General features: G+C 37.3%; 1 protein-coding gene across 3 annotated transcripts in view; it reads right to left on the reverse strand.

Annotated features, from left to right (window-relative positions):
• Nucleotides 1–22952, reverse strand: part of LOC113064336 (glutamate receptor 1) — a 59691-nt gene that overhangs the window by 23749 nt on the left and 12990 nt on the right. For all 3 annotated transcript variants that reach the window (XM_026235075.1, XM_026235073.1, XM_026235076.1), the window contains 9 exons: nt 22567–22806; nt 14539–14723; nt 13451–13504; nt 10953–11111; nt 10504–10671; nt 9446–9550; nt 8987–9097; nt 6848–7054; nt 5459–5910 (listed from right to left, as the gene is read on the reverse strand). In XM_026235075.1, coding sequence (XP_026090860.1) covers nt 5459–5910; nt 6848–7054; nt 8987–9097; nt 9446–9550; nt 10504–10671; nt 10953–11111; nt 13451–13504; nt 14539–14723; nt 22567–22806 — 1681 coding nt within the window. The remainder of the gene's footprint in view (nt 1–5458; nt 5911–6847; nt 7055–8986; nt 9098–9445; nt 9551–10503; nt 10672–10952; nt 11112–13450; nt 13505–14538; nt 14724–22566; nt 22807–22952) is intronic.

Raw genomic sequence — 22952 nt, forward strand, 5'->3', positions numbered from 1 at the left:
GATAGACAGACAGAACAATACACACCATGACAACAGACAGACAGGGCAACAGAAAGAAAGATAAATAGAATGATAGACAGACAACAGACAGAATGACAGACAGAATGTTTCACAGAAAGAACGACAGACATACAGGACTACAGAGATGATGGTAGATAGACAGACAGGATGACAGACTTACACAATGATAGAACTGTAAACCGAATGACAGAATGATGGAGAGACAGACAGAATCAAAGATAGACAGAACAATACACTGACATGATGACAGACAGGGCAACAGAGAGAAAGATAAATAGACAGAATGACAGACAGACGGACAACAGACAGAATAACAGACAGACAAATAAAAAAACAGACAAGATGATGAAAGATAGAATGATGGACAGACAGAACGTTAGAAAGACAGAACAAAAAAACAAGACAGGATGACAGACAACATAATAAACAGACAGAAGGATACACAGAATAAAAAACAGACATGACTACAGACAGAATGATAGACGGACAGCACAATCTACAGACAAAACAACAGACAGAACGTTACAAAGAAAGAACAATAGACAGAACCACAGACAGAATGACAGATAGACACAACGACAGAACTATAAACAATGATAGAAAGACAGTATGATGGAGAGACAGAATGGATAGATGACAGAAAGACAGATGGACAGAAAGAACAATAGATAGACAGTACAACAGATAGACAGTGCTTACATTTAAACAGTTTTCTTACTTTACCTTTAATTGAAATTATGTCAGATTCAGTGATGCAGAGCAGAGAAATAAATCACATTAATGAATGAAAAACCCAATTAACGCTACAGCACTCAAGTTGTGTGTTTCAAATAAAGAATTTATGCAGATGAACAGACGATTTCTACTAACAGGTGGCTTTTAGCAGTCAGAATCTAAAAAGGCAGCTCACATAAGCACACTGTTTCCATAGCCTGGCTGCTGCAACACTCAAATGTGCTATGACATGTTACAGTGTTGATGCTAGTGGACGTGACAGTGATAGTGAATTACATGCATAGTAAACAGTCTGCAATTCCCACTTCTGGGTGAACCACTAAAAGAAGAGCAGCAATCGTTGAGTTATTAATTTATATACAATCAGAGTTGCGTCAGGCTGTTGTGCTTCAGTAATTATCTGCATCTTGCTAATCATCTGTGCCATCTCATCATGACTTCAGATTACGGCATAGCTCGAACCAAGCTAATTGCTTTGATTGCTCACATGGTTACAGTAGCTTCTCTATTTGCTATCTGTCTCGAGAGGTGTCAAAGAGACTTTGTTTCTGGCACCTTTGTAAGAAATAATGAATTAATTAAATCCCTTCATAAGCACCTCATCAGGAACTAATCAGAGAATCAAGAGGCTAGATGAGGTAATGGAGTATTATGAAGCAATGGGACAGATGAACTGGAGTGAATAACAATGTGAACAGTCAGAGCTCTGAGTGACAGCTCTGACATTTGTCGAGGACAAACATGTTTCCTTTCAGAGATAAATACTGTAAGCAGTGTTTTCTGTCTGGCCTACACAATCCTCATTACCAAAACACTTTTTTAAAATAGTGGTTTCAGAGATGGCTGACAAATAGCCTCACAGTTCAAAGAACAAGCACCTTTATGTACAGTAACATTTCAAGAGAATTAATAAGTTAAAAGTATTACAGATACATCTGCCAACCAAGACAAGGACTCATGTCCAGCGCTGTGTAAATTCTTTTTTTTATTCATATTTCGTGATGTTTTACACAAAAAGCATCTAAACATCCTTATCTGCGTGCGCACCTGCTAATATGACCACCTGTTCACAGTTAAGTTTACTTTTCTTAGTTATTTAATGCATTGTTTGCAGATAAGCAAGGGATGGAACTTTAAACTTAACAATGCAATGCAGTGTAATGTAATGTGATGTAATGAAATATAATATAGATCAGGAGACAATTGATTAATAAATCTAAATTATTATATTATTAATATTTTTTAATTATATTTATTTTATATTTATTAAACAGTTGTTTCTTGAATTATCTAAATGACTGATATAATAATAATAAAACAATAATAATAACTATTATTATTGGATTAGCCATTTAGATCAAGAAACAACTGCTTAATAAATATGGCATAAATAACAATAATTTCATATTCTTATCATTGCATATTAAGTTGTTTTACTGTAGCCAAATAATTTAGCTACTATTATGTTCTATCGTGTTTTATAATTGTTTTTAAGGATTAATTATCTGAATTGCAGATCAGCTAACAAAACTTTTACAATTTTTTTTTTAAATAAATAAATAAATAAAAATTGGATGAAGAACTGTATAAAATACTTTTTGGGGCCATGAAAGACCGGACATGCTCCCTATCACTGTCTGAAGCCCTTAGGTAAAAAGAACATGATGATTCAGCACCATGTCAGTTCATGAAAACCCACTTACCTCCCACAAACAATGAGCACTGATCAAGGACTTTTCTAACGACTTCATAACCTTGCATTACTTCAGCATTCCTTCTTTAGCTCAAAGGGGATAGGTGATGGCGTTTTCCATGGGAGTCTTGAGCTAGCATGCAGAAACACTGTCAGGCACAGTGCTCTGGCATAGACAATCACATCTGTCATGGAACGCTCTCTGGCAGTGTAATCTAGTTTGAGTGTGTTGCTTGCTTCCCTCAAGCCAAGGATATACATGTCCAACCAAAATGTCAAACACTAGGAGAGGAGCCAGCACACCCAGGGGCTCAAGGCCAATCTGCACATAATGAGGCTAGAGGACCCTTTCAGGGTTGTCAGCACTAGTCTAACCTATGGTTACACTTTCCTCATGACTAATGCTAGCGACAAAGAATTGTGTGAACAAGTGCCAATTCAGCCAGAGAAATAGGACTGCATTTTAAGATCAGGGTAAACTGAGCTTATTTTGTCTTCTGGGAAACATGTAATTATATTCTGTAGCTTCTGCAGGGCAGTACGCAAATCAGTTTGTATCGGGTAAATAAAATGAATGACTCAATGACTTATTAAGACCTTTTAGTTTCTTATTTAGTGTATCATTTCATTAAAAAATAACAATAGTTACATATTAATAAAAAATTGGCCCAGAGAAAATGCCTGCACTTCTAGATCATGTTTAGATATGGCTTCTTTTTTGATCTAAAGAGTTTCAGCCGGTAACGGTGAATGGCACGGTGGACTGTGTTCACCAACAAAGTTTTCTGGAAGCATTCCTGATTAAAGTAGCATTCCTGTATGTGATGCAGTGCCGTCTAAGGGCCGAAGATCATGGGCATCCAGTATGGTTTTCCGGCCTTGACCCTTACGCACAGAGATTTTTCCAGATTCTCTGAATCTTTGGATGATATGATGCACTGTAGATGATGATAACTCTTTGCAATTTTTCTCTGAGAAACTCCTTTCTGATATTGCGCCACTATTCTTCGCCGCAGCATTAGGGGAATTGGTGATCCTCTGCCCATCTTGACTTCTGAGAGACACTGCCACTCTGAGAGGCTTTTTTTATACCCAATCATGTTGCCAATTGACCTAATAAATTGCAAATTGTTCCTCCAGCTGTTCCTTATATGTACATTTAACTTTTACTGCCTCCTATTGCTTCTGGTCCCAACTTTTTTGGAATGTGTAGTTTTCATGAAATCCAAAATGAGCCAATATTTGGCATAACATTTCAAAATATCTCACTTTCAACATTTGATACTGTATGTTATCTGGCCATTTTAGTACATTGAACTCATTGTCATGTTCAAGAAACCAATTTTAAATGATTAGAGCTTTGTGACATTATCCTGCTGGAAGTAGCCATCAGAGAATGGGTACATGGTGGTCATAAAGGGACAGAAACAATGCTCAGGTAGGCCGTGGCATTTAAACAATGCCCAGTTGGCACTAAGGGGCCTAAAGTGTGCCAAGAAAACATCCCCCACACCATTACACCACCACCACCAGCCTGCACAGTGGTAACAATGCATGATGGATCCCTGTTCTCATTCTGTTTACGCCAAATTCTGACTCTACCATCTGAATTTCTCAACAGAAATAGAGACTCATCAGACCAGGCAACATTTTTCCAGTCTTCAACTGTCCAATTTTGGTGAGCTCGTGCAAACTAAAGCCTCTTTTTCCTATTTGTAGTGGAGATGAGTGGTACCCATTGGGGTCTTCTGCTGTTGTAGCCCATCCGCCTCAAGGTTGTGCGTGTTGTGGCTTCACAAATGCTTTGCTGCATACCTCGTTTGTAAAGAGTGGTTATTTCAGTCAAAGTTGCTCTTCTATCAGTTTGAATCAGTCGGCCCATTCTCCTCTGACCTCTAGCATCAACAAGACATTTTCACCCACAGGACTGCCACATACTGGATGTTTTTCCCTTTTCACACCATTCTTTGTAAACCCTAGAAATGGTTGTGCATGAAAATCCCAGTCAGTTTAGAGTTCAGGAGATTGTCTTGACCAGGACCACACCCCTAAATGCATTGAAGCCACTGCCATGTTATCGTTTGATTAGATAATTGCATTAATGAGACATTGAACAGGTGTTCCTAATAATCCTTTAGGTGAGTATATATACAGTACAGACCAAAAGTTTGGACACACCTTCTCATTCAAAGAGTTTTCTTTATTTTCATGACTATGAAAATTGTAGAGTCACACTGAAGGCATCAAGGGCTATTTGACCAAGAAGGAGAGTATTGGGGTGCTGCGCCAGATGACCTGGCCTCCACAGTCACCGGACCTGAACCCAATCGAGATGGTTTAGGGGTGAGCTGGACCGCAGACGGAAGGCAAAAGGGCCAACAAGTGCTAAGCATCTCTCGGGGAACTCCTTCAAGACTGTTGGAAGACCATTTCAGGTGACTACCTCTTGAAGCTCATCAAGAGAATGCCAAGAGTGTGCAAAGCAGTAATCAAAGCAAAAGGTGGCTACTTTGAAGAACCTAGAATATGACATATTGTCACACTTTTTTGTTATGTATATAATTCCATATATAATTCCACATTTATTATTATGTGTTAATTCATAGTTTTAATGCCTTCAGTGTGAATGTACAATTTTCATATTCATGAAAATAAAGAAAACTCTTTGAATGAGAAGGTGTGATTACCTGCATGACCAATTGGTTTTGGTCATGCAGGTAATCAGAAACTAAAAAATAAAAGTCATAAAAGTCAATCGATAATCTAATCTTTACCTTCACTTCAAATTAAATCTCCCTGTTCCAGTCTTAATATATTCTGAGGCATCTCATTTCAACATGATCTGCATTTCAGATGTAGTTCAGGGATGGTGTAATGCAGCAGACAATTAAGATCATCTTTATTTTACAACCCATTATCTCCATCACAGATGTTGTTTGTGGAATATGAGTCAGGCAAAAGTAAAGGAAGCGTTGGAAGATGAAACAAAATATGATAATGTCCCCCTACCTTGGTGAGATATCACATCCTTGCTGCATGAAGGCTCCCAGGGAAAACCACAGGCTATTGAAGATCCCAAATTCATTGGTGTGTTCAGGTTGCTTCTCCTCTCTCTGATTCTGAGCGTCCTGGCTTGGCGACTGGTTGGTTTCTGGTAACGGTGGTCGGTTCTGGTTTTGGTTTTGCTGCTCCGTTTCTTCCTCTTCGTCATCTGCATGCCACTCGTACGGACTGAAGCGACTCACCAGGAACAGCACCACACTCACGCCAATGTAGGCAAACACAATGCACATCCAGATCTCATACGCCAATGGGTCCAGGAAGGAGAAGACACCTGGTTTTGACTTGGTGGGCTTCTTGATCATGATAGATATACCTAAGCTCATATAGGGCTTGGAGAAATCAATGACCTCCTCTCTGACCAAAGTGATGGTGAGGGGGGCGACAGCCACGTCTGCTTTCTACAAGACAATATGATTACATCATTAAACAAAGAAAGAGTGCCATGTGGGATTTACTGTTGACAATCATGTTTCAACAACTTCTCAGAAAGTGATGCAATCAGACATTCAGAAAATGTTTTACGAAACGTTGAGATCCAGCTTGCATACAACAAACACAAACCAACAAAAAGCTTTACCCACCATTTTAGAAGCAGCTGAACATATAAATAACTTCAAGTATTATGAATCACTACAGTCAGTTCTACTCAATGCTGCATCCTCAAGAGAATCCCTCACACGCTATTGCTCTCTACGCTTCATATTAATGCCATATTTTCTTCAAGTTGAAGAGAAATCTAACGAATGCTGCTTGACAACACTGAGCTGTGGTGTTCGCATTTAGCCCAATGTAGACAGAGTACATCTGACACTGCTTAGCATTCCAAGGCAACTAATGCTGCAGCCTCAGGGTAAAAATGCTCTGAATAAAAAACTGAGTGCGTATAAAAGCCAACCACACATGCACCTCGGTTTTGCTATTCTAAATTATTTTGCTATTATAAATGATATCATGCTAATTGGCCTTTGTTAGGACTCGTTGTTATGTTGTTAAAATTGCCAGAAAGTCAGATATTGTAAAAACATGCTCTGACATAAGGGAAAATCTACCTTTATTGGACCCGACCCGAGGCATTGAGTTTTGGACACATCATGTCCTGTCCTGCAAACTTTGCCAGCACTTTGCTATATATTTCAGAAAATATTTGTGTCACTGTTTACAGACTGGACCTCCAAGGAATGGAGGAAGTGAAGCTTTAAGCTAAATTCACTGATGTACGCTAGAGATATGCAGACTTAAAATGCCAGCCAAAATAAAATAAAATAAATAAGCAAACAAACAAACAAATCTTTACCAAACAAAACTTGATAACATTCACAGATAATAGCTACTTACACCATACACTAGTTCTCCAACCATCCCATTCCACATCATTGTCTCTGAGTCTCTGGCTCCATACTTTCCGTCCCCCACTAGTTCTAGCCTGTAGGAATATCCCACGTGCTTGGCGATCTCTGCAGCCAGCTCCACACAATAACCTTCATATTTGTCATTTCCCACTAGCTGCTCATGGTTCTTCTTCAGCATCACATATGGAGACTCCTAAGGATAAAGAACACAGTGCAGGTTAAGTTTGCATTTCTTGTTTTGTGTGGTAGCAAGGGCCAGATCAGTCGAGTTGTTTGGTTACTACATGATTAAGAGTAGTCAAAGAGGCTTGAAAGAAAATTTTGCATCAGCTACATCAAATGTTTCTGCATTTCCAGCATATTTCTCAGCTTATATATTATTGAAGGGTTGCATTTCAGCTCAATTCTGTGCATCTACACAGAACAACATCAACAGAAAAAAAAAAAACATTTAACAAAAAAACACTGAAATGTGTATATGAGGAAGCACACCTGTGTTTTTACCATAAAACAAGTGATATAACCTACCAGGAGCACCAAAATATCACTATGTACATGGTGACAGCAATATTGCTAATGCTTTTTTTTATGTCTTTGTTGTATGCTCTAGCAAGTTTGTGGCTGCTTGGTAAAATGGGAATGACTGGACCTGAAGGAGCAGTGTGACGCACCAAAAAGACTGTGATGCACCAAACCAACATTAAAGAACTAAACGGTTTAACAAGCAGACTGTGTTGTCGCCTGTTGTCACCTGCGTCTAAGCCCAAAAAATTAGCTTGTACACACCACGAAGACTGCAGGCAATAGCCAACTAGCATGTATGTTCTGTGTTTGCAAAAGAGGAAATAACTTTCTATATCAGCAAGTGGCAGTAGTATATATTTGTCCTTCAAAAAGAGAAGATAAAACTAGTTCTGTGTCAAAGCAGGCTTGCTTACCATTTTGAATATGAATCATGCTAATCAGTTGGTCTTTACACATTCCAGACAGCCATTTCATTATGAAAATATTTGTGTACTGGAATGCTCAGATGTAAAATAAGAGCAGCCTCTGTGTTCATTCTTGGCTTTGTCATTTGCACGCTTTTATTACTTTCACTATTCTGATCATGCACTGGTCCACTAAGCTGAACAGCCAATCAGATTTCACTGAGCTGACAGAAGTTCAACGACAGCCCAACAACAGTCATCCGTCAGCTTGGTATGCCACAGCTTTAAGTGTTAAGTAGATCAGCCTACTGCATATAAAGCTCAAGTATAAGTTTCCTGTCCATTCTCAATATTATTGAAATATCATTATTGACTTTTTATAGTTAAAAAAGGTAATTAAGACTATATAACACAGTGTGGCACCCATAATGAGTCTATATTTCACAACTTTGACTTTATATCCTACAATGTGATTTATTTTTATTTTAAGCTCACATAATTATAAAATATTTTTACACTAAAGAAATAAGCTACCATATAAAATAGACAGTTATAAGCTATTTGGTAGAGCATTGCACTATGAAGCGCAAGGTTGGGAGTTCGATTCCCCGGGGAACATGATAGGTAAAAATGTATAGCCTGAATGCACTGTTGCTTTGGATAAAAGCGTCTGCTAAATGCATAAATTTAATTTTTAATTTAATTTAATTTAATTTAATTTAATTTAATTTAATTTAATTTAATTTAATTTAATTTAATTTAATTTAATTTAATTTAATTTAATTTAATTTAATTTAATTTAATTTAATTTATGCTCAAACCATGGATTGGCATGGATTTAGGATGGGACTATCTGTTTGGTTGACCAGAAACAATACTTTTTTTTTAATTATGCTTAGTGAGAATAGCACACTCCAAGTCACCATTAACTGCACACACACACACACACACACACACACACACACACACACACACACACAGAAAACATGTACACCATTTAATCTTAATAACACTCATGATTTGTAATTCACACGTATGTGACATATTGCCTGATTTTATATATGTCGTATATATTAAAAACCTATATCAAAACCTATATTGAAACATATATGTTTATATAGGTTTTTTCCATGTGGGGTATTTTGTTTAAAGCGCTATGCAAATAAAGGTGACTTGACTAGACTTGAACAACTCACCAAGATGGTGGTGACTATGTAGGTCCTGTTTTGCAGTCCAAACGTCTCATTGAGCATGTTGATGTAAGTAGCTGTGTTCACGTATTTCTCACGTTGGTTCCAGTAGCCCACCTGCAGGCAGAAAAGAGGAATGTCACAGCATTGCACATGAAATTCAGAGCCACTATTTTTAGAATGTTAAATAATCATATTGATGGCTTAAGAGGAGCTGTAATCACTTGAAATGCATGCGTGGCTCTTTAAGCCTGCCTGTGACTAACACTTCATTCGCTTTCATCACAGCTAGTGCTGAAGTTTCAGGAGCAACCTCGGGTTAATCATTCCGGATCAAATTTATGTCAGGAAAATGTCAAGCATGATCTGTTTTCTAAAACTTCAAGTGAGAAGTCAGAATGTATGATTACTGGTATGGGATGGTAAGTGTGGACGCCATATGTGTGCATATGTGTGTCGATTTACTTTCTTGGGTCCGTTTGGGCCAAGTTCCATCACGCTGACAGTAAAGTTGGTCCGATGTCCTTTTTCATTAAACTGAATATGTCCTGTAAGCCCTTCAAATTGCACCTACAGAGACAATCACACATAATTGGATTGTTCATAATTTCATCTTCATTATCGACACAGAACTTCACTAGGTGTGAAACCTGATTTGCATTTTTGTACAGGAAGCCAAATGATACTTTCGTGGGGCTGCATGATCAATCGAAATAAAACAGAAATCACCATGGCTTACTGTGATTATCACAATGGCTGCTTTTTAATCAAACAAATATATGCAACATGTCCTAAGTGCATCACAGTGTTCCTTTACACATAAGCAGCTCATGATCCTGTGTTTTTCAGTGTCTCAAAGCAGCATTAAATGCTGCTCCACACAAATTCATCTCTGCATTTAGGACCCTCATAACATGAATTAGGAAATGCAACATGTTCCAACCATGTTCCCAAATTTATAATGAGAGGCTCATTTATAAAACAGCTGTGGTCAACAAAGAGATGCTTAAAGGGCTCGTTGCAATTAGCCTTTTTCCCTAAATTGTGAAGGCCTAACTTTGCATGAAATAATGGCATTTTTAAAAGCTGAAAAGCCAGCGGTAAAATTGGGCTCTGCATCAGCCCCTGAAACTTTTAAGTCTTGAAGCAGAAAAAAAGCCCAATAAGAAGTCACAAAGCCTATTTAATTGATCAGCATCCTGTTAATATGTATGTAGCGCTGCACAGAGGCTGTTTTCTGTTTGTCTGAAATGAATGTATATACAATCAACATCTATAAGCGATTGCTGAGAATTTAATCAGATAATGGATCAAACTAAAGCAGTTTGTGATTGCATAATAAGGCTAAATCAAATTACTTTGGATCTTAAGAAGAACCTGATGTTCTGTTTGTTATATAGTCAGTAAAAAAAAGTCTGTAAACATACAGGCCAGTTTTGAGGTTTGCCGTTCTTTCCGACGAATTAACAGCTTTGCCATGAGAACCAGTACTCTTTTGGTGTAAAAAAAAAGTGTCTGGTTACCTGCTGTAGGGCTCTCTGAATGTCAATGCCTTGGCCCCAGGGTGCAGGAGGGTTAGCCAGACACTCTCCTGCGTTCCCCCTGCGAGATATATCAATGTGCTGCTTTCTCAGGTTCTGGAAGGCAGTGGCCATGACAGTCACCCCGTCATATGTAAGCGCTCCAGTGTACTATTATGATCCAAATGAAAAGTAAGGGGAAAAGGATAAATGGATTTATTCACAACCTTAGGCTTTCACATGCCCTGCTGAAAAGACCGGCATAGAGGGTCACCGGTATACATTTATGTGTTTCTTGTTAGTTTAACTAGCAAGATTTAGACCTCATAAACGCATTACCCATGCAGGATCAAAATGGAAATTCTAGGTCTTTTTCAGCAGGGCACACACCTTTTTAAGTCCATGATGAGAGTATTTAAAATCATATTTTTATGACTAAGACCTTGCTTTACCTTGAGCCTCCTTTTGGGACTTTTCAAGTCTTTACTGTCAAACTCCAGCCAGTGCTGTATTGTCCTGCTGACAGTAGGGTTTGTGTAGTTCATGAGCTGGAAGCCTGTCACATTGGCACCGCCGTTCCTGAACTCTGTGAGATTAAGATCCAGAAATCCCTGAAGGCAAACACATCAATACCCCAATATTCATTCATCGTTCGATTCTGCTTTGATACACAGACCAACCTTTAACATAGCAAGTTTCAGGACTTTGTGTACTTTAATAAACATAAAAATTAATATCAGAATTGTGTTAGATTTCAGAGTAATAAAATGAGTTAAAATCTATTACACTTTTTTTTATTGAAGCAATAAATTAAATTGAACAGAAAATATTTTCAGTCAAACAGAACACAATATAAACCAGAATAAAGTCATTAGAGTCAGAACACATAATGTAGACATAATTACATATTCTTAGTCTTGCTAGAGCTTAGAAAAACCATTAGAAACAAGGCTTAATTGCACAGTAATGGTTAGAGTTATCAATATAATGTGGTTACATCATGAGAGTCAATAGAGGTAATGATACAGTCGCATGCATAGACATACATAGATATGCATGCTGGGTAAATATCACTGTGTGATAACAGCTAATTGTACTGTCTCTGTGTTTATGGGTATGTTGCTCATCTGGGTGACCAACCCCTGTGGCGATGAACCCAGGGGACTCTATAGTGCAAAGTGTTGCATCCCTGCTGCTTTCATCATAATTGGTTATGGGATGACATCTTTTCTCTTCATCACTGAATTGGATTAAGTACAGTACTTGTCTTGTTTGGAGGATTTTCTTTTTACCCATCAAAGAACCCAATTGCATATATTTACAATGCTTTCCTGTGAAGTCACAGTTCACGAGTTCTGCTTTACAGTTTATTTAGTTGGCTTTCTGAACAACTATTATTTTGTAATATTAAGATATTAAAACCATTCTGAAATTATATAAAAAATAAATAAATAAAGTAATACACACTGTAAAAAATAAGTGTAATTTTAACTGTAAAATTTTGTAAAAACGCTACGGAAAAAAACTGATAATAGGTTAACAGTAAGTTCCCGTACTATATACAGGAAAAAACTGTAAAAGATCTAACAAAGCATTTAATGTAAATTTACAGTAAAATTCTGTTAATTATACAGCTTTTAGAAGTAAAAAAAAGAACAAATCAATGTATAATTTACAGTCTAAAACTGTAAACTGATATTCCCAGAATTCCCTGCGTGACACTCCACGTTTGAAAGTATTTTGTTTAAATAATCATGTTTTTAAATAGTTCTTGTTATCAGTTATGTACATTTGAGCTTTATGTTACATCTTCTGTTGCATAATGAAAATTTTTTGGATTATTTAAGTATCACGTGTGTTACCATGATGGTGTTTTGTGTTTCCATAAATGTGCACCTTCTATATGTTAATATATACTTCTGCTTGTGGTGAAGCTACTTGTGATGAGCTTTGATACTTCATGTGGCTTTCTCTTATACAGTACCATCTTTATTATTATGGTGGTTGTCAGTATTTTCAAGGTACAAAACAGATTTAATTTTGTGTGTTGTTGAATTTACTGGTTTATATTCACATTTTCTTGTTTGTAAATTACAGCTTTATATTGTAAAATTAACAGTTTTTGACGTAAATGTGTTTACAGTTTTCTGTATTTTTACAAAATTATTCTGGCAACCACAGCTGCCAAAAAGTTTTTGTAAAAACAACAAGAAATTTTTTACAGTGCAAATATTAAAATAAATATTAATAAAACATAATAAACTACCATAGTCCTGACCTAAGTGCCACAGGGAAGGTCTGACAAGTATAGCCATTGAGTGAAAATGGAAATGACATAATAAAAAAATTAATATAATCATAATGAGATTCATAATGAGAAATTAGGTCTCTTCAGCTTCTTCGGTTGGCCAATTATGTTTTCTGAGCAACCATTATTTTGTTACTCCCTGAACTCCTTAATGCATTGGCAGCCCCTAAATATTTCAACCATCTTGAACAATTCTAGAAATAGAAAATCTAAATCTAATCAAATATTAATAAAACATTCCAAACTTCCATAGAAAATCTAGGAAAGATCTGAAAGGTATGGTAATATAGTGAAAAATAAATCATATCATAAGATGAATTTCTTTTCGATGCAAAAAATAAAAGTATCTCATGGTTCGAAGAAGGGTACAAATGCTAATTCTGTCAGCTCAGGGGGTAATCTGCAATCTGTCTGCATTGTGTGTAACATTTAAAAGCATGCACACTCCCCAGTCACACAGAAAAAAGGGAGAAAAAGTAGCCATGCAATGTAAAACACCACCATCAATTCGTCTGAGCGCTCCCTTGCGATTCCAGTCAATGTTCAAGAGGTTAACCGACAATACATCATAAGTAGCCTCAAGGCTCATAGTTCATTCATGCAGACCAAAGAGGACTGAAGGATACAGGATTCTTCACTTACCAGGTTTGCTAGTATGAAATGGTAGTTCTTCAAGTTCTTTTTTTGTGCCGCAATCTGAAAGACAAATACAACACATTAAACAGCATTAAAGCACAACCCTTTCTCTTGCTGTCAACTAATGGCAGGCCTCTTTCCTTTGATGCCAGTTAAAGTATAATTTTTAGCCTGGCTCTCTAAATAGCAATGAATAGGTCCCATCATTCAGGACTTAATTGCTGTCCCTCCCAAGCTCATTGAGTGTAGAATATCTATGATCAGAAGGATAAGTCGGAACTACATGAGATTGAAGGGAGGAAAGAAGGATTTGGCATCTGTCACCATAGGAAGTCCAATTATAGGACTTAATGACTACATGTGCATGAAGACCGCATTAACACCTGTGAACAGAAGCGGGCTTCTGGAAGCACACTGTCAGGGTTAACTGTATCGGATGCTGATTTCTGATCATTGGGTTTGGCACTGTTTCTTTGAGATCTTGTCTGGATGGTGAATTGCGAGAAAAGTAATTGCCTTGGTGTGCCTGAAGGAGGAATTCATTGTTTCTCAATCCTCAGATGGGAAAGACATGGCATAACTTTAAAGTTTACTGAAAAATGATCTGCTATTCAATAAGACACATGTAATGTCCCATAATAAAGTCAACCTAACATTTCATAAAATTATGTCAGATGTCCCAGAGCCGTTAAGTTAAGAGAATACACTGCGAATTGTGAAATATAATTGCAGGCCTTTGACCATACTTGGCAATACTTGGAATCCTTTTAAAAAAAAAAAAAATTAAAATTAATTAAGGGATATTAAGAAAATTAATTGGGGATACTGCCGAAGCAATACATTATTAATTGAGGTATACATTTTTGTAGGTTTTTCTTATGTTAAAAATAACTAAGTGTTTTGCTACAGTACTAATTGTTAAGACCAAATAAAACTCCACAGATTTCCACCCTTTTGATCAAAAATCCCATACAGAAAAATTTTGTCTGGGCCAACCACCTGGTTATGGGTCTCCACAGTAAAATACATGCACTATACACATGATATAAAAAATGAAACATGTTCTTGATAATAGTAACGTATGAAGCATTTACCAAGTTTAAGATGGAGTTGAGTCTCTCCAGCTCACAGTCCAGAATGACCCTGTACTCCTTCTTCACATCCAGATCTTGGATGGTTTTCAAGAACGCCACCTCTGTCAGAGTGTCAAAGTTTATGGATGTCACCTGCCAGGTCTTTTCAGCAGCTGTGTCCAAGATCTTTTGCAACACCGTCAGACCTTCAATAAGTAAAAAAAAAAGTCCCAGTAAGAAGACTCATGTGGCCTTAACTGAATATTCATAATAGGCAGCCGTTTGCATGGATACACATATGTTTCAGCACAATATGTTGAAGCATCTGTACCTCTTCAAAACATCAGTATTTTAAGACAGTGATGCAACTCTGTGAATATCACTTTAGTGATGTACTGTAACATCCTGGGAAGTAAAGTCTTGATTTGGAAAAAAAACCCACATGCTCTGTTGAGTCACATACTCCGGTGGAGCAGCTCTGTCTCCACATTTAGCAGGGGGTCTCCACTGTTCTGCTCCAGCTCTAATCAACATCTGCTTTCATATCACTTAGAAGCCTCTTTTCTCAGCTTAGGGAAAATGCTGGGTGTTTTTGTAAGGAGGACAAGTTAAGACGCATTTGAAGTTGTTTAGTCTGGGCAGATTTTAGAAAAACCTTGAGCAATCATGGTTAAATAAAATATTTGGATATGCAACATTTATTTTCTCACTAAACAGTGCTCTTTTGTTACGTCTAGCTTACGTCTGATTCTCAGCGTCCTCTTATATATTCTCAGATTTTTTTTTCCTCTAGTGCTTATTATCTTTTCAAAGAAAACAGAAACACAGGTTGAGAAACTGCCTTTTGTAATCTGGTTGATCAAAAGCCACTACCGGCAATTGTATGAACTGTATGGCTATGATTTTCTTAGAGGAAATTAAATAATGTGATATTAATGGCCAGCATATGGATGGCTTGCTGTGAATTTGCAGAGACACAATGCAGAGACACAATGTATGACTAAGCACGCATCGTTTCAGATCATTTGACTTTTTCTGGTTACCTGCATGTGGTTTGGTCATGTGATGGTTTCTCGCATATGGAGAGAAACTAATAAAAGAAAGAACGGCTGATTGTTCTTCAAACAGGAACTATCTTCCAACAATGACAGCTTGTTTCCTGTGTAGCAGACGCAGTGATATAATTAGTTTAATGAAAGATGATTCGCTCCACAGTAGCATCTGTATTTTAAGGTGAGTGATTTCCCAGCCTCCTATGATCTATTGACTAATTGAATGTAATTCATCAAATTCCTCTATTTATTTGACTGTTACCTTAGCTAAGTCAATGACAAATAAAAGTCTTCCAGATTGTTACACGTATCAAGCTTAAAAAATAAAATTCAAGGCATTAATGTTTACCTACAAAACCACCACGAGCTCTGCACCCCTTTACCTAAATTCATTACTTCAGAGTTGTGTGCCCTCAAGAAGCTTGCATTCTCCAAGTGAACGACACATTATTGTACCATCTCAAAGAGGCACAAAATTACTTTCACTGACTTTTTCATTAACTGTTCCCTCCTGGTGGAATGACCTGCCCATCTCAGTCCTTAGCCATCTGTTCCATCTTTTTTTGACCCTCTAAAGCCCCTTTCACACTGCACGCTGGACCCGGCAAATTGCCGGAACATTGCCGGGTCGCCTTCTGTGTGAAAGCAAACATGTCCCGGGATTGATTCCGGGACTGATCCTGGGTCGAGGACCTAGTAACATTGCCGGGTTCAGTCCCGGAACGAGCGCTGTGTGAACAAAAGCCAGATCTATTGCCATGAATGAACAGATATTATCTTTAAACAAAACAAGAAAAATGTACTTATCCTGTTCAAAATGTTCACTCCCAACTCTTAATGTATTGTTTGCTTCTGGAGCATCAGTGTACAATGTTTTCACCTTTTATAATAGTTGTGTATGAGTTCTTAATTTTTCCTCAGAGTGAAAAGATAGATCTCAAAATTATTAGTCATTGTCGGATGGAGCCAAATATTCAGAAGATGTTGGAAAACAAAAGAATTTGCAGGACTTGAAGGATTTTTCTGAATTTTAGTTTAATGATTTACTTGAAGTGTCTGTGTTTGCAAATATTGAAAATATTTTTCTCCATCTAAATGATGTTGCAGTCCTCTTGAGTTTGTTTATTAATATTTGCAGTCCTGTTAAATGTTTGCAGTCTTGCATTTGCTGAAAAATAAAAATTGAGTTTTGCTGTTGCCTTGCTGTGTTTGTGGCTTCGTTTACAGTTATTATAAGTGCATATGATGCATTTTTGTATAGAAGGCCCATAGAATTTAAAACATATTAAGTATACAGTAATTTATGCAGGTTTTCAGTAGGTTTACAGAGATTTAACTGCTTGGATTTTGCGGGGACTATTGTCATGCACAGGGATGTATGTGGATTTACCAGTGAGTGAGTAAACATTTCCGCACACAGAATAGTCCGTTTCTGACAGTGTCCAGAAATCAGAAACGCCAGAGCACATAGACAGAAACTGACAGAAACTATCCATTTATGTGTTTATATGCTGACGTCAACAGTCCGGAAACACACCTTTTCATGCAGTGAATGTAAATGTAAGCTTTCAGACAAGTTTTTGCATTCATGTTGGTTTTAAATGGTTTTATTTCACTTTTTAATAAGTTTACATTTATGTGAAAAGTAAATAATACTTGATTAATTATTACTCAAAGAAAAAATATTATAATAAATAAGTAGTTTAAATAAAAGTTAATTAGAAATGCTAAACTGTGTTTAAAAGGAGATCTGGGTGGTCATGCAGAACTTCCCAACTTCAAAAGACAATCTCATTTAGTCATGCTGACTAAATTAGGTAAATTCCCTGTCAGCCTTTACCCAGAGGAACAGGATCAAAGCCTGTGCATTTTGAAAAATCAAATTATGACGCTTTAATACAGCGATCAGTGTTGGCTTATGCTCAGTTACGATAAGCTTACTGGTCAATATGAACGATGCATTTTGCAGGCAGCAGACTTTCAACTTCAAAGACATCAAATCTCCAATTTAACCAGAGGCAAGTGCCTTTAAAGCCAAAGCTAGATCAATACTGACACAAATAATAACACACATATCAGTGTTTGCGAGCAGCACAAATGTACAAAAATACAAACCACCAACCTCCTGATAAAGCCTGACTACAGATTTGGTGGAAAATTAGGCCATGCAAAGTTAAGCAAGTGAGATGTTTCAGCGCAAACTAGCTGGCACATTTAAATGGGTCAGGAAAGCGACATACACTCAAATACATTTATCAGAGACAACATTAATAAGCTAATTTTAGTATTTAAATAATTTGCATTTGTTGTGAATGCTCGGTTGCACTATCAGACGTGGATTTGGATCGTAATTGGTGCTGTCATCACAGTTGCTCATGCATTATGGCCTAGTCTCTTAGAGGGAAGCTTGGTGTTAGAAAAACAGGATTTGTTTTGCTTCACTTTCAAAATATGTATCAAAATTTGTCCATTTTTGTAAACACCATGTCTTTTGCGAAGCTCTTGCATGATTTTTTTTCCAAACGAGACAAAAAAGGTCTTTGCTTTTGGCAGAGATTCAACTATATCTAGAGATGAGCAGATAGATAGATTACAAAAATAGACAGTGATCTTGGCCCACTGCATTCTATTAGCATAATACGTTAACAATGCATATCATTAACTAAAAACAAGACTATAATCTGGATTGTAGTGTACAAAGAGACTCTTGGGTTCAGTTGTCCACATAAATACTGCTTTCTGCAGGATATACACTGAAACTTTTGTCACTAGGGTGAAATTTTGTATAATTCTGCATAATTTGCATAGTACCTGCACTCTTTTTTCCCTGCTTTCAATATGAGCCATCATCTGAAAGGCTTTCATTTCACATCTCTCTGTAAAATTAAAAAAGGAAATTTGCTAATTATGGAATAAATACTTGGATTATTACACAACAGAAGCCAGAATTAGGTTTGTCATTGAAAGAACGGTGAGTTAGCCAATGCATTCACTGGCATTCATTAAAAGACTTCGTCAGATAGCCTTTCGAGATGTCTCTACAGCCTTGGCCACACCAACGCTCTACCCTCTCCTGACGCCTGTGTCTCGGCAGCTGTAAAATAGTCTCGTGCCACAGAGCAAACCAGCTTTATCTTCCATCAAGCAGCACTAACCCGCAGATAAGACGTAGGGAGATATGGACAGTGTGTTAGTGTTGCCTAGCACGAAAAGGGAAGCAAAAGAGTGTAGGGATTGTCTTGGAAGAGCAGAATTGGCTTGTTATCACCCACTTTTGCCGCGCTTCTCAAAATATTGCACACACAGGAACAAATTGAATTTCCGTCCATCTCTTTTCGAGTCCAATGCAGTGTGTTTTCCTCACCGCCTTTAACAAAGTTGGCTGTGTGTTTACAGGCCCTAACTCTATTATCTGGGTCTTTGAGGAGATAGCCCACATGCGGCTGGCTCATCATGCTTCAGCTTGGTAAACATCTGTGTGAGCTGGCAAGGACAGATTTGGGGGTTGTGATCACTAAACTGCTGCAAGCTCCACAGATGATGCTTGTGCCATCTGCAGTGGCTTTAAGATGTCATCTCTGAGTACCTGACAAATGGCTCATTAAAAATTTGCGTGAGACCAGGTAATTGTAGGAGTAGTTTTGCATGGTAGTAGAGAACACCATAACACCTCTATTAGGGAACCTTTCCTCCAACAAAAAACAACCATATAGGTCGTTTGTGCAAGCATTTATTATGACCTATATTTACGTTTTAAAGTTAGGCGCCCTCAAGCGTAAAAATAATGACAGTATCGCGTTGCGTCTGTCGTCATGAATTGACGTATAATGTCATTACCAATCAAAACACACGTTTTGACATTTAAAACATTAATATGAAAACGACCTTTTGCCGATAGGGGCGCAATTGTAGTATACGCTCTGATGGGTCGTATTTCAGGGATTTGGACAAACGACCTATATAAGCGTATTGGTTGGAGGACAGGTTGCTATTAAGGTTTTGATGCATTCTAAAGCTTGTTGAAAGGTTGGACTATTTCTAACATGACACATTGCCTTGATATAAACAATGCAGCATGGTAATTAAATTATCGCTGTAAAATACATAAACCAATAAATGAAAAATTTGAAAAATAAATCACTAAAAACTAAAATGAGTGAATTTAGTCATAACAACATTATAATACACAGTACGAAAACTGCATATTAACATATGACACTCAGACATTATAATGTGCTCCTACGCCTAGTGAGAATATAGTTCCCAATACTTATACGGTTAAAAATGGGCTCTGTCTCATATAGCCTTGTTATTTGTACACGCTGTGACTATACAGATCACAACATGTAAATAGGAAAATGTTTGCATTATTTTGTCACTTATTGGGATTACTATGCTAACAGTATCCATTTACATCCAGTCTTTGTGCTAAGCTAGGCTAGCGGTGGGTGCGTCAAATAACATTTACAGAACGCACAGAAATGAAAAAGGTATGTATGGACTTATCTAACTCTGGAGGATACTGTGAATAAGCTAAAGTCCCCAAAAGTCAGAGTGTTCCTTTAACTGAGAGATGCACAATAATTATCAGCCGATATTTATCGTGCACCCCAAGTATAATGTGCTACATGACATGACAAACATTTCACACAAACACACGTATGCATAAACAGTTACTTAAAAGGTTTAAAATAACCTAGAAGCGGAGTACTCTTGTATCCAGGCAACAGGAGAGCAGAGGTAGTTGTTGTATTTGTTTGTGGATGAAACACTCAGTGAACTTGTGTTCCTAGTTCAGCACTGGCACACATCTGCATGATAAGTGAAACAATAATGTGTGTTTCTTGATTCAGGTTTTAATCCCTGAATTAATCCCTTTTTCCCTTAATTTAGTATAATCAAGAGTGGGGTGTAGACAAATTCAATACTTTGTAACATGGTGGGGAATTCACAATGAACTGTGCCTGTTGACAGTGCTGTTATTTGTTATTTGCACATGCAAATCAGGTAACAGCAAAAATGCTGCTACAAAATCTGTATATCATTGTGCAGTCTCTCTCCACCACTGCAGTCCTGACTGATTTCAACACTTGAATCAGCTCTTTAAAATGCTCGACTATACCATGCATCTGGATATATGGTTATGATGATAAATCCTGCTATAATCAGTAGTAAATCTACACAGATGTGATGTTTTATTAACAAATTTCAGGAGGAGAACGCGTAGATAATCAAGCCCTCTCCTCGGACAGCATGACAAATACACATACTATTCTTCTCGCTTTATTATCTGCAAGGTGAACTTGTGAAACCTCTTTTAAATGAAGTTCTGTTTACCAACTGCTTTCCGTGAGGGGTAATGATGTGAAGTTTATTTTACCAGACAAACAGAGCTGTTCAGTTTGTAGTCTTAAAACTGGGAAGAGAATTAGCATTTTCTTGCCACGGTTTCCCTTGGGAACTTCATTTAGGTTTTTAGATTAGTGGTTTTACATTAAGAGGGAAATAAGTGTAGCTAATATACAGTAAAATGACTGTATGTGTAGCTATTGCTGCCACACAAAATCATGCTTGAGGAGGTGACAGAAAAAGCAGGACACTGTACCTCCACCCCAGAAAGGTCACCCGATGTGGATGTTTTCTGTAAGCCTTTTTCCACTTATGGTTATGAACTCTCTCTCTGTCTGTCTCCATACACTTCAATTTTGAGTGCAATTCATGATTGACTCTCAAAATTTCTACAGATATTGCAATAATATTGTTATCATTAATTATTTTGTCCATGATAATCATGTAGAAAATATCTAGTGCCACGGGAGCCCTAATTGGAAACTGTCGAAACCCATACTTCTACCACAAAGATTTGACTTTACATGCTTAATGAATTGATAACTGATGTAGTTTTAATAAAGAGGCTTCAGAATTCACAACTGTGGTCCGACCATGTATAATTTATGTTGTAGAACAAAACATTAAAGTCACTTCAAGTAACCTGAATCACAGACCTTATTTTACTCACAAATCGAAGACTGCTTTCCTAAAACCCCTTCAGGAAATTCCCAAGGGAAGCCATGGTGAATTAGTCTTACGGATTGGTCTACAAATTGATTTCATGGACTGAACAGTTCTACAGCACTGAGTTTTATGAATAGGTTTCAATCAATAATTCGCTTAATTTACATAGAAATGAAGCATGTTTGTACTGAAAATAATGACAATGACTTTATTCAAGTATGGCTCAACACTTAAAAGTCCTGGTTAAAATGGACTATGGGTGGTTAACAAATTAGAACAGTTTTGTGCAGAAAATACTGTGCACAACATTGGCACAAATTGCCTTGCTCTGTTCTGGTCATGGGATCCGTAAATTATTGCAATAGTGATTTGGAGTTATTCTCTAGTGACAGTCTGATAATGATTAGATATGGCAAATATGATGGAAAGCCACACTCGTGTCTACACTTACATAGTACAGCCAGTGCTCATCCATACTCAAATCACAAATGAAGATCTTTCAGTGAACTTCAAACAGATTTTCAGAACAATCCTGTGGAATCCTGCATCTGCATTGCCACTGGAGCTGCAGTTGTGATAAAATGTTGTAATTTGTGATTTAGGAGCTTTAAAAGATATTGCTGGGAAAGTCGGAAAAAACGTGATGATTTGATGTAATCCTATTGAGCTGCTTGGCTTATAATAGGGTTATACTTTGACATTTCCAATGCCTCGGGTGTAGTAATTTTACTGATGGCTATCAATAGGATTACATCAAATAATCACGTTTTTCCGACTTTCCCAGCAATATCTTTTAAAGCTCCTAAATCACAAATTACAACATTTTATCACAACTGCAGCTCCAGTGGCAATGCAGATGCAGGAAAAAAACTAAGAATGACATATTCAACTCACCCTGAAAAAAATCATTGTAGAACTACTCATTAATTTAGTTTCCATCATTGCACTTTTGAAACTGCACGTTAGTAGGATAAAAAGCTACCTGAGTCGGAGCTGTACATGTAGACGAACTTGGTCCACTTGTAGTGCTCGACAAGGGCAATCAGAGCATCCTGGAGCTCAGGTCTCAGCTGGATCACAAACTGGTTGTTGGTATTGATGGGGAAGCTGGGCGTGACGAAGCACACATGTAGAGCGCCACAGAATGACATCAGCATGTTCATGGTCTTCCTGTCATACAGGCCGATGATGGCGTAGACTCCTTTGGAGAACTGGGAACAAACTGTGAAGAGTACAGAAGCAGGAATTTAAAACTAACGTAAAGACAACTTGCAAATTAAGTAATTAAATAAATATATATTTTTTCTTATATCTTATGGGAGGGGTTTTCAAAATGGGGTCCATGTAGGGCTGGGACAAAAAATACGT

This window comes from Carassius auratus, chromosome 46 (genome assembly GCF_003368295.1).
Source record: "Carassius auratus strain Wakin chromosome 46, ASM336829v1, whole genome shotgun sequence".
Classification (NCBI taxonomy): Eukaryota; Metazoa; Chordata; class Actinopteri; order Cypriniformes; family Cyprinidae; genus Carassius; species Carassius auratus.